This window comes from Cupressus sempervirens, chromosome 2, assembly GCF_028749045.1.
Source record: "Cupressus sempervirens isolate cs-2001-9-10 chromosome 2, ASM2874904v1, whole genome shotgun sequence".
Classification (NCBI taxonomy): domain Eukaryota; kingdom Viridiplantae; phylum Streptophyta; class Pinopsida; order Cupressales; family Cupressaceae; genus Cupressus; species Cupressus sempervirens.
The window spans coordinates 385510895-385528738 of NC_143119.1; the positions used below are offsets into that span (position 1 = coordinate 385510895).

Here is a 17844-nt window from a genome sequence, read left to right on the forward strand (position 1 = left end):
TTGTTTTGTCATAAACAGCAACAGTATATTATATATCTGCCACCATATCATATCAAAGGCTCAATTATGGAAAAAGACGATCAAAAAGTATTACTAAGAGCTAATGGACATTAAAAGATATTGATGATGTTCATCTATATTATTAACACTGTCTTCTTTCTCATCTTAATTATAGTAGACACTGTGTTGAGTGACTAAATTGAATTGACAATGGGTACTTCAAGGAGTATTCCATTTGGATATGCAGAGGGTAAGTGATTTTTGGATTGATATTCCATCACAAACAATGATATTGCAAGTTCTCTTCTCTCGATGGATGAAGGAAACCTTGTCTCAAGTTATGGACCTTGCAAATTTCCAACTCTTCATTATTAGGACATCTAACTTTTGAATTTTAGGTAAAAAGATATATTGTTCTAGATTAGCAACCTGATGTAATATCAGAATACCGCAGTTTGGAAATAGATCATCTTACAAGCAAAGTTAAAAGTTCAATAGATCAAACCTTTTCCTAATTGGAGTCATCTTGAACACTCCTTCCATGATCATCCCACTTTAATATTGATTGAGGACAAGAAATTCTGGGAGGGGTGGACTGTTGTGCTCGACCAAAACTCTGCCCTTACAAACAACTACCAGCCTGCAGTAAATCTTGCCACTACAATATACTCCTATTAATCTTGGACAATGGCATGTGGGAGGCCAAATAAAGTCAAGGAAGATGGCCAACCATTCTAAGGGAGGTACATTATTTGAAAGGGCCAACTAGTTATCATTTAAAAGCACTGAGGCCAGTAACTAAGTACAGTGCTTCATTTGGAAGAGGTGCATCTCTTGCAAGTGTCGCTTTGGAAAAGATGTAACCTTTCCCTCCTACATTGAAGGTATAAAGGGAGATCAATTCGATTGAAAAGGATCCATCAAGGAAGGAAGGAGTTTGGCAGTAATAACTAATAAGAACAAATATCATTCAAATTTGAATCGGGGAAGAATTCAGAAATAAACCTAGGTTAAAATTTAAGGACAGCAGTCTATAATATAAAGAAAAACAAGTATGCAAGTATTATCATATTCATCAAAACATAAATCTGTTACGAAGTTTTTAAGTCTTTCTTATATAATTTAATTACCAATCCATCACAAAATATAGGATAAGTAATTATTGCCTAATTTAAAACAGCAACCATGGTTGGAACTAATGTGAATAGTACCAGTCTTACAGTTTACCTCATCAAGTACACCATCCTGAGATGGATGCACTGCAGGTCCTGCCATCCTTGTGGACCAAGGGGCCATATGGATTAGATATTATTTCATGCCCTTGGGCTTGAGGAAGACAAACTCTCAGAGTCCTATCAAGCTTTTACATCAGAATCTTAATATGGTTGACTAGGGGAATATACGAAATAGATACAAATGATTTTAGTATACTTTCATTTACACAAAGATTATTTGTATGCAATCATAGTTTCTTGATATTAATGTTTTGGTTTTAGTAATCTTATCTATAATACCTAAAATAGGATATTCTCTAAACTGGCAATGTAATTTGATTAGAGAATTCTATATGTAAAATATATTGAAATTGTTGGATTTTTAAGTTTGGGCAAAATCAACTATATCACAAAAGAAGACATTAAAAATAGTAATTGGGACACTCATAAGGGTGTGACCTATTTCGAAATCCAACCACCCACTAAAGCAAAGGCTATCCATATCTCCAGCAGACACTGACAAGGTTGTGGAGGTAAATTTGGCCTGGGTAATGCTAAGGAATCTAATTAAAGCAGTCCAAAGTTCAAAAATAACTCATACCACACTAAAATGTGGCCAGAGCAGTTGACCAGCATACTTAATAAGTTGACCATCTTATGTTCAATGAAGTTGCCACCTTTAAGCATAAACCAAGGTTGCATGGGTACTCGTACCCACACCCCTGGTACTCGTACCCACGTACCCAAGTACCGGGTACATGTATCCCACGTACCCAGTACTCGGTGGAGAGCATCGTAGCTAAGGACCTTGATTAAGATTCTGATTTATTTTTTTTTGTATTAGCTTGTTGTTTATCAAACTTAATTCACTACCAAATCAGTTTGAAACTTTGATACTCATTAACAATAAACTTTATCACTGTTCAAGTCATAAGTTTATCATTTGCAATATGTCATTCCCATATGATTTAGGATCTTCTTGTTCATGTTTAAAGTCTGCCTTCTTTGTTATGCATCTAAGCATTTATCATGTATTATTATTTCAAACATATAGCAAATCTGAAACTGAAAACAATACATTACATTTGCAAACTTTATCACTGTTCTTGTTTTGAAAAACCATTGTCATGACTCATAATTTCAGATTTTTTATAAATATAAAAGTATAATTTTTAAATAAGTTTGACATACCCAAGTACCTCCATCCCCTATTATGAAAAATACTTTAAACATTAAACATTCAGCAATAGCATATATATATATATAAAATTTGCCTTATGGCTCATATTTTCAAATTTCTTGTTTTCAATGCTCAATGTCATGACTTGTGACATATATTTTGATTTTTATATTTTCTATAAAATATTAATTATATAGAAAAAAATTAGGCATACACACGTACCCCCATCGCCTATTTTGAAATATTATTTCAAACATATAGCAAATCTAAAACTGAAAACAATACATTACATTTGCAAACTTTATCACTGTTCTTGTTTTGAAAAACCATTGTCATGACTCATAATTTCAGATTTTTAATAAATATAAAAGTATAATTTTTAAATAAGTTTGACATACCCAAGTACCTGTGTCCCCTATTATGAAAAATACTTTAAACATTAAACATTCAGCAATAGCATATATATATATATAGTTTCACTTGTGGCTCATATTTTCAAATTTCTTGTTTTCAATGCTCAATGTCATGACTCATGACATATATTTTGATTTTTATATTGTCTATAAAATATTAATTATATAGAAAAAAATTAGGCATACACACGTACACCCGTCCCCTATTTTGAAAAATATGCGTACCCGTACCTATTCCTATTCCCGTACCCACGTACCCATGCAACCTTGGCATAAACATTCATAAAAATGAAGCCTATAAAAAGTGAAAAAAATCTACTCATGAGGCACTGAGAAACCCACAGATGCACCACAGTACCTTTATCTGGAACTAGGTTGTCCTCGTTAAGAATTTTAAGGCCTTATAAAAATAGTGCTGATTATAAAATCTGGTAAAACTTTCAAAGGAGATCATCACATTGCCATAAATTGACTTTTGTTTAAGAAGCCTGAAGGCTACAATCCAGGCAGAAACTACTCAAACTGTTGACTGATGCCACAACTTTATAGGATATAAAGAATAGGGTTTGGCTAAACAAAGAGCCAAATGTTGATTCCCAATGAGATGGTATAGAATCTCAGAGGGTAAGAATAATGAACAGGGGGAACATGGATCTACAAATGCTACACGAGAGGGATAATGGCAGATGAAAAGGTAAAGGTGGATAGGCAACAGGGTAAAAAGGAAAAGAAGGTATAATTATAACGAAAAAATGTTAAAGTTGAATGCAAGAAAGGGGAATAAGGCAATGACATCATACAGATTTCAACAAAAAAGTAGCAAAATAAGTGTACAAGATGAACAACGCATGCAGGCGAAATAAGAAAATGCAACAGAGACTAAGAAAAACGGTTGCTACTTGCAAAAATGAAGAAGAATCTTAACACACACCCACACCACTACAATGCAATACAATTAAGCTTTTTCATTGTAAATGTATACAGTGTATGGTGGCTACAGAAGATATAATCATTTGACAAACGTATACATGTTCCATGGGCACATCTACAGAATTGACAGCATATATTTAATATTTATTCATGCATGGAGAATCACCATAGTGATATTTAAACATACTGGATAGCATTGGCTGAAACACTCTACACATCAAGCTCCATCTCTTGCAGAATTGGACAGCATGGTGACCAGAATCACCCCCATAATAACAGTTTAAGCTGATTTTCCTTTAACTCCATTTCCCTCCATATTACACTTTTTCCCATCAAATATGGTTTCATAATTATGCAATTATGTACATGACAGTCATCTTAATGCAATTCCACATGCATTTTGTAACTTTCTTTGTCTACTTCTTGTTACAATCCACCTTTTTGAAACCCTCATAATTTTAATGCAGAAAAATCCTACATTTTAAAATAAAAGACAGCAATCCAAAGATGTTATGAAATAGACAATACCTGTACTCCTTCCTTTGCTTTAGCTTCCAGCAAAGCATCCAGACGAGATTCTGCATGGGCATCGTATGGACGGCGCAAATACAGCTCTGGACATATCCACCAGCCTGTTATGAATATCTGCAGTAAAACATAAAATAATCACTAACACATTGCCATGTCACTAAAAGCATATTAGTGGCACATATAGTATACACATTCAGCACATGCATAACTATTTCTGCAAAGCCATAAGGGAAAAATTAAAGCTGACCTCCGATTTTGCTTCTTCAATAGCTGAAGCAATAGCTTCGAATGCAACATCTCCATCAATAAACCACTGAACTTCACTGCCATCAGGAGTCAGACCTCTCGGTGGAGCAAAAGATCCAAAGCGATGAGGATGGCACCACCCTTCAGGGGGCCGTAACCCTGCATCATTAATTGCTACAACCCAATCTCGTGCTCTGCCAGCTCCCTTTGTCCTTATCTTCACCGTCCTGTTCCCACATGTCACCTGTACGCTCTCGAAGGCACAGTATATTGTCAAACACAGAACTACCAAAGTGTATAAATGATAACATTAGTCAATAGGAAAAATGATCTACGATGATGAATCAAGTGAAGGTTTAAAATAAGTGATTATCACATAAAAGCAAGGTATGATCTTAGCAATGAAATTGTAAAAGGACACTAATTCCCGTGTTAGAAAGTATGTCCAGAATAAAAATTTCCTTCCAAATTTGTTTTCATCTGGAAAGCAACAACGAAAAGTAAAGATCGTCATGGGATTCACAACATTGTGTTGCCATCCAGGACATTCTAAACCCTAACACTATAACGATAACACTAACAGAGACAGGTGAATATTAATATTTTCTTCTCCTTGCCCTAGGATATCAAAGAGAGATTCTAGATGGACTACACCATGCAGTTCCTAACTAAATGTTGAAAAAGGGGGAGAAGTTTTGCTGGAAAGGGAAGACAATTTTTTGCTACTATTTTCTGCAGAAATGACATTCACAAGTGCAAGAAAAATGACCTGAAAATAACCTGAAGATGATTATCACCCTGTCAAAACCTAACGTAGGTGTATTCCCAAACTTTCCAAATTGTGGTATAAGTTTCTAGAAATGCCTAACGCATGGTGGACCACCCTTCTCTCCTTGCTTATATAATTTTTGGGTCCAAGATATTTGAAGTCAACCGAGTTATAACTCTGAAATCAGAATTATCACTCTAAAATCACATCAAATAATTGAAATGAAAATGATTATTTTTGTATCAACAAGAAAGATATGCACAGAGGAGCAATTTTGCTGGGAAATGGAGCCAAAACAATAATAGGCAGTGTTCGCGGCTCTATCTGATAAAATAAATACAAGAATTAATAATAAAGATGACAATCCATACTAGATAGAGGAGTAAAATCTTCATTTGCATATGAAATTATTACATAAGAAGCCCAGAAATGGTCAGCCAGGGATTCGAGGTAATCTGATTACAACATACTACTTTCCTAGACGATACACACTATATTTTAAGGAACCAATTCCTGCTAAAAACACACCCATCAACCAATTCAAACTTGTAACTAGCCAATGCTTATAACTAATCAAAGCCAATAGAAACTAAATACGAACAATTAATACATAGTCTGATAACCAATGTCATTGAAACACAATAGTAGACACTGCATGCTGACTACATCCCACTCCCAACCAAAAAAAGGAAAAAAAATCTTGACGACAAGTGACCATCAAGTAACATTAGGGTAGACTAATAATGATACTGTCAACAACCATTTATAATTTGCAAACTCAAATTTGGACAACATTTGCAAAATCAAATGAGTGCAATGGGGGTTTGGGGACAATTCCCCCAGTAGGGTCAAGGGGCAATGCCCCTTGTGAGATTCTAGGGACAGGGCTCCAAAGGGATCAAAGAGCAGTGCCCCTTGTGTGATATATGGGCAATGCCCCCATTGGATTCAAGGAGAAGCATCCTTTGCAAGGATTTGGGGACAACACCCCAAAGGGGTTGAGTGGTGGTGCCCCTTGCTAGGTCTATGATCAACACCACTAGCACACTCCTTATCGCAATATGGTATGAAGACAAGGGCAACATCCTTGCTGCCAAGCCCAAATCAAGACCTTCAAAACCAGATAAAACTCCATGGAACACATATGTTACATGAATTTTAAGAAGCGAAAAGCAATGTTGACCAAACAAGTGAAGGAAGTAGTTGTACGATAGTTGATTATTGTGTGGTGCATTGTATGTGCATAATGATGTACCTAGGGTGTTCAATACATAGAAGGGTATATCTATTGTGAAATGGAATGAAATATTGGACATAAGCCAGATAAACTGGTTAATGTCCACCACATAACAAACTAATGTGCTAGTTGCATGGTATGACACAGTGAGAGGTGTTTGGCTAGAAGAAGAATCACTAGTTGATGTTGTAGTTAGAGAAGAGGTGGTGTTGTCATATAACCCACTAAAAATGTCACCACCATATAGTCAAATGCAAATGCCTTCATTGCTGGACAAGGGAGTAAATGAGCCATCAAAATGAGAGGAGTAATACAATGTGCAAGGAGAGGGACTATCATATAGGAAATTGCAGAAGGTCTTATGATACAATTATTGTTGTATTGCATGATTCCTTGCCTTGAAGAATGGATGATCCATACAATATGATGCTTGATAATAAAAGGTGAAGATTACCACATGTTATGATGTCAAACACTTAAAAATGAACATCGATGTATATTTCACAACAAATACTATTGCACGAGTACAATGAGCAAGGGAAAACAGAATTTAGTATGATATGAATTTTTCTTCATGCAAGTTCAGATCATAAGATATGAATTAGTTGTTGTGAAAGTACAAGTCATACAATAAATTTAAAATACCACCACCAGATGGTGAAATTCATAGGTGGCTTTACAATGTAGCAATGTTTTCATAGCTGGATATTTAAAACTCTAATTTTAAATTTAAATTAAAAAATTCATGCAACTCAGAAAACATATCACTTCGCAAATCTATATATCATACCAACGTTGTATATAATTGTTTTTTGAGTGAATATAGTAAAAGGAACTTTAAAGAATTGTAAAAATGAATTCTATATGAATATGAAGATTTTTTTTACTTTTATCGACAATATTTTCCAAAGAAAGCTTCATTCTGATTTTGAAAAATAAGAAAGCCCACATCATATTTCAGTGCTACTTCAAATCATAGCTTGATTGAAATTTATACAAACAAAATCATCATAAAAATTTTGTGTCCACCAAGTTAAAAATATATTAGGAGGTTGTACAAGTCAGTTGAATCATCACGCAAGTCCATCATCTCTGCTATCAAAATGTCCTTTGATTTAAAAATAATATAGATATCAACTGTCTTTCCTCAATTTTTTATGTATTTTTAATCTGATTTTTTCCCCCTTTTCTGTGGATTTTTCTCGATGTTTTCAAAAAATTCTACTCTAGTTTTGTCAATTTATTCCCCAAACGATTTGTGCTTCTATGATTTGATGTCCTTGGCAACTATTAATGCAATACTAGTAGACAAATTTATATATATAAAACATTATAACCAAGTGTGTCTTAAACCTAAACACTATGACAAATACTTTGGCATTTCCTATTCAAGGTTTAAATATCTAAAACTTAGAACCTTAGAAACCCTAAAAGAAGACAATACTGATATGGCAGCAATATCAACCATATATTATACTCCCGGCTTCATTATCTTACTTATACTAACTACCCCTTATCTCTATGTCTACCCAACTGCTCAATACTACATTTATGCAGTCACACAAAATCCCCAATACTAATTCCCCATTTTACATTTATGCAGTCATGTTAAATGCCCAATAGTACATGTTGAGTTCACCAATTAAGTAGGCAACAAATTAAGATGTATACCCAAATCTAATAATCAAAGATTGTACACATTAATTTGCATTCACTAATACCTAGACATGTAAATGCAATTCACGATAAGATAAAACTATGTAACCTTAATTTACATTATGCAAGATTGAAACCCATTGAAAATGAGGCTCTGGGAGCAACCATAACAATATGCTTTAATAATAGATATATACTGGCTACAAACCACAAGAATAGCTTACTCTCAAGGCAACCTCTAATTTGAATATATTAAATATTTCTATAGATCCATCATCAATAAAGCTTGAAAGTGCTCTCCAATTGAGATCACTCATTCAGCCAAAGGGGATCCATACTCCAGCACAAGATCTTCAAGGTTATTGCTCGTAATCTCCTCAATATCCTCATCCATAGATTAAGGTGCTTGAACACACATGCAAACAAGCTCTAGCTAGAGTTTTTGTGTATATTTGATTGATATCTTCTTCTCCTATCTTTTACCTCAACATATGCCTGTAAAGATGTGGGAAATTGCAAAAATGGCCATTTTTACAAGAATGGTGTACAAGGACTATATGTGTCTATCAAATGTTGTTATTAACCCTTGAATCATGCTTGGAAATGGCCTCAAAAGGCATGGAGGAATATTCCCTACAAACTCCAACCATCCTCGAAAATATTAGAAAGTGATCCCTTAGGGTTTGAACCCCTAATGTAATGTCCTCATTTTTAGCAAGTTCCTATAGTTGGCTTGGTCAGCTCACCATTGTGACCCTTGTGAGCTTACAGTAGGATTTGAGGGTTTCAGTTGTGGGGTTATAGGATTTTCAACAACCTATGTTGTGTTTTGGCTCGAATTGAGGGACTTACTATTTATAGTAAGTCAAACTATTGGTTCCAATGAGCTCAGTTGAATTAGAGGAGCTGGGTGATGCTCTCAATTTTTATTTCGGGCTTCCAGTTTGGTCCAAGAATCTTGGAGGGAGCGTCTATTTATGGTAAGTCACCCCGTCAGGTTCATTCATCGTCTTTCATCATCAAGATCACTTTGGTGTTATCACATGTTGATTCTGATGCTTTTTCAATTGTTTTCACAAAACGGGTGAGTTATTATTATTTATCTAAATAAGCTAAGGTTGTTATTTATGTTGGTATTGTTGGTCAGTCACCTCAATATCATAGCTCATTGGAACCGGGACGAAAAATTTTTAATCATGGGAACAAGAAACAATGGCCTTACATCTCAAAATTTGCAGTTATAGTGGAAAAGCTCATTTTCGAAGCTAAAAGCAATTAATAAATTAGTTTATAATGGCACTTTATTATGTTTTAATGTTGTGTGTGAGAAGTTTCTTAAGTGAAGTTCATTTGGGAAGCTTTGTGCCATTTGGAGATTATAAATATAAGCCCATTTGATGAGTAAAGCATCCGATTGATTATTTTCTTTTGTTTCCTGCAAAGAGTTTCTAAGTTTGCCAATCTCTTTGCCCTTGCTGAAGTATAAGGGTTTGGAATTAAAAAGTGTCTGATAATTCACAGCTGAGGTATTGTGAATTAATTTGAGAATTCTCTTGATTAAATTATAGTGTTTCTCGACTTGATGTACTGTACATGGGAATTTTATTGTCGCTAGAGAATTTGTGATTTGGAACACCATTGTTGTCTGTTGTTTGGTGTGGTTAAAGAGGAATGTACTATGGCTGTCGTCCCTGTATTTGGCAGCAATTTCAGACTTTGTGGAAGGCTACAATCAATTATTGGAGGGCAGCAATTAGGTTTTAGAGGACGTGCGATTATAAGCGAGCAGCATGTATTTATGAACCTGCAAGTAAATTGGATTATTTCTTGAGAGCTGCAATCCATATTGCATCTGTTAGAAGTCAATTTCTAGGTTCATTATTGCATTCTTGTAAATTTCGAGAAGTTAAATTTTAAATTGGATATTAGTAGCATTACCATCAATTATAGAATTACTTCTTAATTGTTTAGTGGTGTTCATTTGTCCAAATTGATAAAGAATTAATCAATTAAAATTGTGAGCAGTTGGCTGTGAATTTAAAGCATTATATATTAAGTAATAATTGGGTTGTCTGCCAAGTGTTTGTTAAAATGTCAAATGTCTGAATAAGTGGTATTGCTAGAAGCATAACCGAACAAGGTTACTACACCTGACTACCTCACTAATGGAAATTGAAGTGGTCTTCTGTGTTTGCACAACTCCATGTGCATGAGGAGCCATGTCATCATTATTAAATGATACTTTTGTGCCCAATGGAACCTTTCCCCAACATGGGCATTAGTGGTCGAGGTTCTCCAATTACACAAGTTGGTAGGTGCAGATGAACAATGAAAAGAGGTCACACCATTGACTTCAAGTGTTGGGGGGACAAGAGCCATGCTAATCAAGGTAAGTCTGACTCTCCAAGAAGGGTTTGCAAAAATATCGATTTTTGGCAAAGAGGTGACAACATCAAAAACTCGGAAGTCTCAATGAAGGATGGAGCAAAGAGGTGACAATATCAAAAACTCGGAAGTCTCAATGAAGGATGGAGCAAAGGCCAAGGACAGATGTGAGCTACAGTTCAATGGATAAGCCTTATACTCCAAAAAGCATATAGGAAAAGAAAAGATGAGAGGAAATATGTGCCAAGATGGGGAATTCCAAAAGTTTAGTAGGCACCAAGGGAAGGATGAAGGCAAGAAAGTACTCTTAGATGAGGACCTTAGAGACTTAAGAACTTACACAATCTTGTAAGCTTGACCATACCCTCATACTACAAAATTTTAGGGTCTTAGGAAAACACATAGGGAATGAATGGGAGCAATACATGCAAAAGATTAGATAAATTGAGACATGAGAGATAAGAAATGAGCATTTTGGCTCACCACATGAATTATACAAAAAAGTAGCCAAACTGTCACATCTCCTATGATCAACTTGTGATTCTAACAACAATAACTATACAAGGAAAAGTGCTTTTAAACATTTGGTTGTTGTACATATTTAATAACTATTAATTTAATGCATCATTAGTGGTTAATTTTTGTATTTCAAATTTTGGGAGACTAAATTCAAACTCCTAATTTTGGAACCTAAGATGGGCTACATACTACATCAAGAAGCTTGTATTTAATGTAGTTTGCGGCCACTAGAGGGCATGCATGAGTTTTAGAGAATTTTTCTATTTCTATCTTACACAGAATTGCATTTCTTGCCCCTAGGAGACTCATTTATGTCCCCAAAATGTTCAAGGGACATTGGGACAACAAGAAAACATACCTTAGCCATTCCCAATTTCATACAAGAAACTATTGGAAACCTCCCCTGAAATTTGGGGACGGTGATACATCTCAAAAACACCTAGGGGACATCTAAAGCATCCCCAATCCATCCCCAAAACAAAAAAAAGAAATATTCTCAAAATATTCAGATGATTTTTTACATATTAAATTAAAACACTTTTCCTTTAAAAAATTGCCAAATCGACAATGTGTGGGGCCCACAAGGTTCAAATTTGTGCATGTGGACAATAAATTTGTGACTACATTTTCGATAAATAAATTTGTAACTAAATGTTTAATATTTTATATTTTAAATCATAAATATTAAAATTATAACTCTAATATTTAATTCAAGTTTGTAGCATTCATCTTAATAAGCATGTTAAAAATATATATTATAATTATAAAGTTATTTTGATAGCATTTAAATATTTAATTATTAGAATATAAAACAATTCAAGAAATAATGTTAATATGTGTGTGTGTGTGTAAACTTTGAGACCATTGAATTTAAAATTTTAACATCCATCGGATGATCCATTTCTGCCAGAGGGAGATAGTGACTTGGATTAATATGAGCCTTCGGAACTTTGATAGGTAGAATGAGGCTTACTTTTATAGGTTGTCCCTATTCACCTGCTATATTTTGATGTTAGAGACTTTTGGATACATGTTTGAGACATTTTGATTTGGATATTTATATTAATAGACCGTGGCTTTGATGTTTGGGTTGTTATATTGATTTTAATATCTTTAAAAAAATCACCTGTACACACACACACACACACACACACATATAATTTGTATATTGTCATCCCCTACTGTCCCCTATTTTTGGCTCTTTCGGCAACGTTCTAAAAACATGTCCCTTGCCTTTCCCTACCCTGTCCCCAAAATGCCATAAACCATAGCTCAATTGTGGTGCTTGTAGGGCAAAACCTTTGTCAAGCGTGAAGAGGTAGGATGTAAACCTAACCCCTTCAAGTATTTTCCTACTTATACATTCTATTTTTGTCAGTTGTGTTCCATTTTCTCTTGCAGATTTATTATGGTGAATGGCATTTCTTGGCACTCCAAATTATTCCAATTATTTTACTTCTAAAGGGCTTCCATGGACAACGAGACAATTACCAATTTAACTGATTGATGGCAGACCCAGCTATCTAGTGCACCTACATGAGAAGTTGATATTCTGAGCACTGCATCATTCACAAGAAGAAAGGGAAGATTCAATGCATAACGAAAGGCTTTCCTTCTATTTTATTTTTTTTAAAGAAAAAAAGGGAAGGTCCTTTTATAGTTCACAATACCAACCATATGTCTTTGGGTCTACATATGGTGACAACAATATGGGACTACCATGTACACCTTGCAGGAGGCACCTAACTATGCTACAAACAAGACACACATACCCTACCCCCTAGTGAGATTTAAACTTGCGACCTCTCTTTCAAACATACAAGTTCTCTACCACTAGGCCAACTCAGGCTGTGCATTTCCATATAGGACCTACAGATATATTGTAGGATGTGGCTACAAGTACTCAGATCTGACTGATTCGAGTACCAAGTTTCCTAGAGGAAATGAGTATCAAGGACACCTGCTACATCAAGCAAGCTGTGATTTAAGGGGTGACATACTGAGGGGTTCACATCTCAATACATTCTCTAAAGATTATAGTGCAGACAGCCTACAACATTTTGAACAACTGCAATCACAGATTTCAGATCATCTACCTCAGATTTGACACAGCACGGGACAGACCCACTTATGTCAAGGTATATCCCACTCTCATTCTAGCGTTGTCACTTGAATGTAACCTCTGTATTCTTGTAGAGACCACTATCAATCTTATATAGTTATCAATATCTAGTTGGCAAATAAATTAGCATTCTATGACTTGTGGTTACCATTCTGCTTTTTATGAATTTGATGTGGCTATCTGTTGTGAGGTTTTCACACATCGCCCCAAAATCTTGGGGACCCCCTTTTTAATCGCCTTTAGGGCCATTGAAGAAGGTTAGATGTATTTTTCACCCGGTTTCAACTTGATTTTCCAGAGCTATCAGTTCTATCCTTAGGCCGAATAAGTTCAAAATTGATTTCAACTTGGCAGGATAAGATTGTGAATTTTGTACTTAGACGATTTCCTTTGAAAATTTGGATTTAATTGTAAATTTGAATGATTTTCAAATAAGGAAATTTTTCGTTAGACTTAGGTTCTTGGAAAATCTTTTTTTTTTTGGTGAAATAGAATTTAATTTTGTAAGATGAAGTTAAATTGCAAAATCGATTTTTACTCTAGAGGCAATTTTATTTTTTTTGTCATAAAATTTTAATTATTTAGCAAAATCGATTTAGAGGAAAATTGCAAAAATTGGCTTTAATAGATTAAATTTGCCTTGAAAGCTTTTGGTATTTAATGAAATTGGTAAATTAATATTAAGAAATGGCTTTTGGTTAGCCAAAATTCAACTTCAAGGATGTATTAATTAGCAAACCCTCATTAAATAGAAATTTTTAGCATCCCCAAGGCACCATTTAATTTCGTTTTGCAATTTGTGGTTAATTAGTAAATTAAAAGTGCAGTTTTCATTTTAGAAAATTAAAATTTTGGCAAAGTATTTAAAGTGGGCCACTAACTTAGCTTTAATTTTGGTTTTTTTTCCTCTATAGGACCAAGTCGGCCAACCTGGGAGGAAGGTGAAAGCTGCTATAAAGGGAGTCCCCTCCCATTTCATTTTCATCAATTCATTTGCTCCTCATGCTTGGGCAAATTTGAAGCAAGGGCAGATTTCCAGACTCGGGCGAAATTGGTGAAAGGCAGTTTTTTGGCGATTTTTGGGCAATTTCTCCATTGCCATTGTTGGGCGATTTGTCTAAGGGCCAGATTTTTTGCGTTTTTGGGGATTTTTGCTCCACTTTGTGGGCTGCGATTTGTGCCCTAGATGGCAGATTTTACAAATTTTGCTCCTTCTTTGCTTGGGTGAATTTTGTGGAAGGGCAGATTTTTTTTTCATGCTTAGCCGAATTTTGTGGGAGCCGAATCTTGTGAGGGCCGAAATTTGTGGAAGACAAAATTCTGATTTTCTAGAGGGGCTGCAATTTTTATATCAGATTTGGGCAATTTTGTTGGGAGAAGAGATACATATGAAAGTTTGATTTTTGCATAGAAGGCAAGTGTTGGATAAGCTTAGAGGCTTTGTTTTCTAATTTGCAAAGGGATTTGTAATTCTTTGATGTCATATCCCGGGTTCCGAAAAGTTGCTGTAAGATTATTAGTTAAGGTGAAAGTCATCATCTAGAGTTGCAAGGAGTGCTTAAGCTGACATCCATTCTTTCGCTCTTTTCTAAGAATTGCACTACTTGGTTCTTCTTGCCTTATGGTCCACCACTCTACCATCCCGTAATAGGGCGACGAGCATGGAGGATGATAGTGCAAGTAAGAATCCCAAGCGGGCAAACGCTAAGAAAGACAAAGAGGATATGACGCCCAAAACTTCCTTCTTCTCGAAAATGAAGAAAATAACCGATGCTAATATCGCTACAGTGGACATGATACGGATGAGGGACAGACTAAAGGAAGGACAATCCCCCTTGGCAAAGAGGATATACAAGAGCGGAATTGTACATGCAGCAGCTTTTCCTCCTACTTTGCCTTGTCCGGAATTGATTATGGAGTGTGCATCCAGATTTGATCTAGACAGTAAATCCATCATTTTTGGCGAAGGGAATAGAGTGTTGGCCAACATTGGCGAACAAGCAATTGAAGAGACATTTAATATTCCCCAGAGCAAGGGCATGACAGTTGTAATGATGGATCAGGCGGCCAAATCATTTCAAGGTAACCAAGAGGCCTACTTCTCACATCTAAAGCGGAATTGGATACACGAAGGAAGGAAAGGAGTTAACAAATCAACAAGGCTTACAGTGGCAGATTTCAAGCCGGAATATGGCGATCTCATTGTTCTTCTCAGCCGGATCATGGGCCTAGCTCAAGCTATGCAATTCGAAAACTGGATGTACTTCTTCATTGATGAAATTGAAAAGGGAAAAGGAAAATTTGATTGGGCTAGGATCATAAGTGAAAATTTAGAGTTGCAACTTAGAACAGTTCAAAACCAAAGGCAATTCTACATGGGATCCTATCTGTTTTACTTAATTGCTAGATTGTATGAGAGTCCGGGACTTAGGGCCTTAGGAGAGATTGGTAATGGGCCGGGGCAATATTTGGTGCATGAATGCTATCCGCAGCTTCATTTGCACAATAACAAGGATTACAAGATGTTTTGCGATGCATTCGCCATGAAGACAGTAAGGGTATTACAAGGGGCGCCTGCTAAGAGACTTTCATCAGAAGCAGAAGCAAGGATTAAGAAGTTTGGGAGTTGGTTCATCCAATTCCCGCAATTCACATACATTAGAGTGGCAGGAAGTACAGTTTGTCCCAAGAGGCTTCCAAGATACTCGCCCGACAAGGTAGTTTTGATGGAATTGGCTAGGCAGCTTGAGCACTATGATAGAGTAATGAGGAATGAGGGGAAAACAGGCGTTTCCTTCTCAATTATAATTGGCAATGATAGTTGCCCAAATCGGGCCACCTTTGAGGCTGCGGAAAAGGAATTGGAGTGGTATCATCTAGGATGGTACAGAGCAAGGCAAGGATTCGACCCTGTTGGTCTTATCAAGGCATCTCATGGAAGCGAATTTAAGCATGTTCCCACTATAGAGGACTTTTGGGCCAATGCAAAGGATGATTTTCACGTGAGAAAGCTAGCTTTCTCGAGATTGTCGGTGAACATGATGAGAGATATCAGATGGAGAGGCCTTGATATTCCCGATCAATTGGAGGATGATCGTAGTGTGTTGAGAGAAGACTATGAGACAGTAGTTGGAACAGAGTTGAATCCAGTCGATTGGGACGATCATCAGGATCCTTCCTTGGAGGCAGTCACAAGGACAGTAGATTTGCATACCGAGTCGTGGTATAATGCCAAGTTGAGAAAGCTACAAAGACAAAAGGTTCTCCTTACTTATGAGATGATTAAACCGAAGGAAGGTCTAGTAGAATCAATCGGAGGCAGTTAGAAATAGCAAGAAAGGGGCTTTGGAGGTAGAGAAAAGCCAAGAACGTTCGGAACCTCCAGCCAAGAGACAGCGGGCAGCGCCGTCAAGGGAGAGTATCACTAAGGCTAGAAGCCAAGAGTTCAATTCGAGTGATAAAGGGGCCGCAGTGGAGGTGAGCTCTGATTCGGAATCAAGTGGCTACAGTGAAAGTACGGAGTACTCCCCTCTCTCGGAGAACCAGCAAGGAAATATGGCAGAAACTAGTAGAGAAGAAGATGGGCCGATTGATATTGAAGAGATAAGTCAGGCGTCTAAGGCCATTGGTGATGCTTTGTTGGTCGAACCGAATCCGGATTTGGGGAGATGCACTGCACCACTATGGTTAAGGCAAATGCTTATGCCGAGAGGCGAGGTGGTAATGGCTCACGCAGTTGATGATATCCAAGGACTAATAGAAAAGGATGATAGCGAGAACCAAAAACAGATGGCAAATACGGTGGCAAGGGTAATCATAAGCGACAGTGATGGTCACCGAAGGGTTCAGATTGCTGTACCAACAGTCAATAAGGCAGCGGATGAGATTGCAGCCCGGGAGTACGAAATAGTAGAACATAATTTGGGAAGAAATACAGATGATATGGAATGTGAGGAGGTTCAGGAAGGCATAGCATCAATCAGAGAAAGATTGAGGAAGGCAAACGAAAGGATAGTAAAGTTGGAGGCCGAAAACAAATATTGGAGAGATTGCCAACCAATCCAACAGCTGCATCAGGCAGCCCTTCCTCAAGACAGCGGGAGCAATTCAGAAGGGGTATCAGCTCAGTTACATGAAGTAAGGGGTTGGATCTATGATACAATCCAAGATGGGCGAAATTTCTTGCCCTCCTTCATCTCAACATTCCAATCATTGGTGACTGTTAGAAACAAATTCAAATTATTTGAAGAGGAATGGAAGAATTTTCTTCCCATCAAGGATTTGGTTATTCCTAGGCTGCAGGCGTTCATGAGGCTACCGGAGGCATATTTGGAAAGAGCCCGGTTGGTTGATGAGAGAGGATTGAGCATAGTTGAATCTTGGTATGTCGCATTGACTACCAGATTCAGAACACTTGAAGAAATTCATGATGAGATTGCACAACACGGCCCAAGCGTCAACACTTCCATTTCGACCATGATGGGCGACGTTGGGGTAGCGCTTGATTTTGAGGGTATTAGAGAGGAGGATGTCAGTGAGACAGGATTTGGATCGAGATTGGATGAGTTAGGAAAGGCTGCCGTCAAAAGGAAACATCTGAACACCCTTTCCTCACTCAATGCTTTTATTGGGTTTGCAAAGG

General features: G+C 36.6%; 1 protein-coding gene across 2 annotated transcripts in view; it reads right to left on the minus strand.

Annotated features, from left to right (window-relative positions):
- Window positions 1–17844, minus strand: part of LOC149572744 (phospholipase D zeta 1-like) — a 212572-nt gene that overhangs the window by 71944 nt on the left and 122784 nt on the right. For both annotated transcript variants that reach the window (XM_089813832.1, XM_089813831.1), the window contains exons 7-8: window positions 4516–4758; window positions 4266–4382 (exon numbers count right to left, since the gene is read on the minus strand). In XM_089813832.1, coding sequence (XP_089669958.1) covers window positions 4266–4382; window positions 4516–4758 — 360 coding nt within the window. The remainder of the gene's footprint in view (window positions 1–4265; window positions 4383–4515; window positions 4759–17844) is intronic.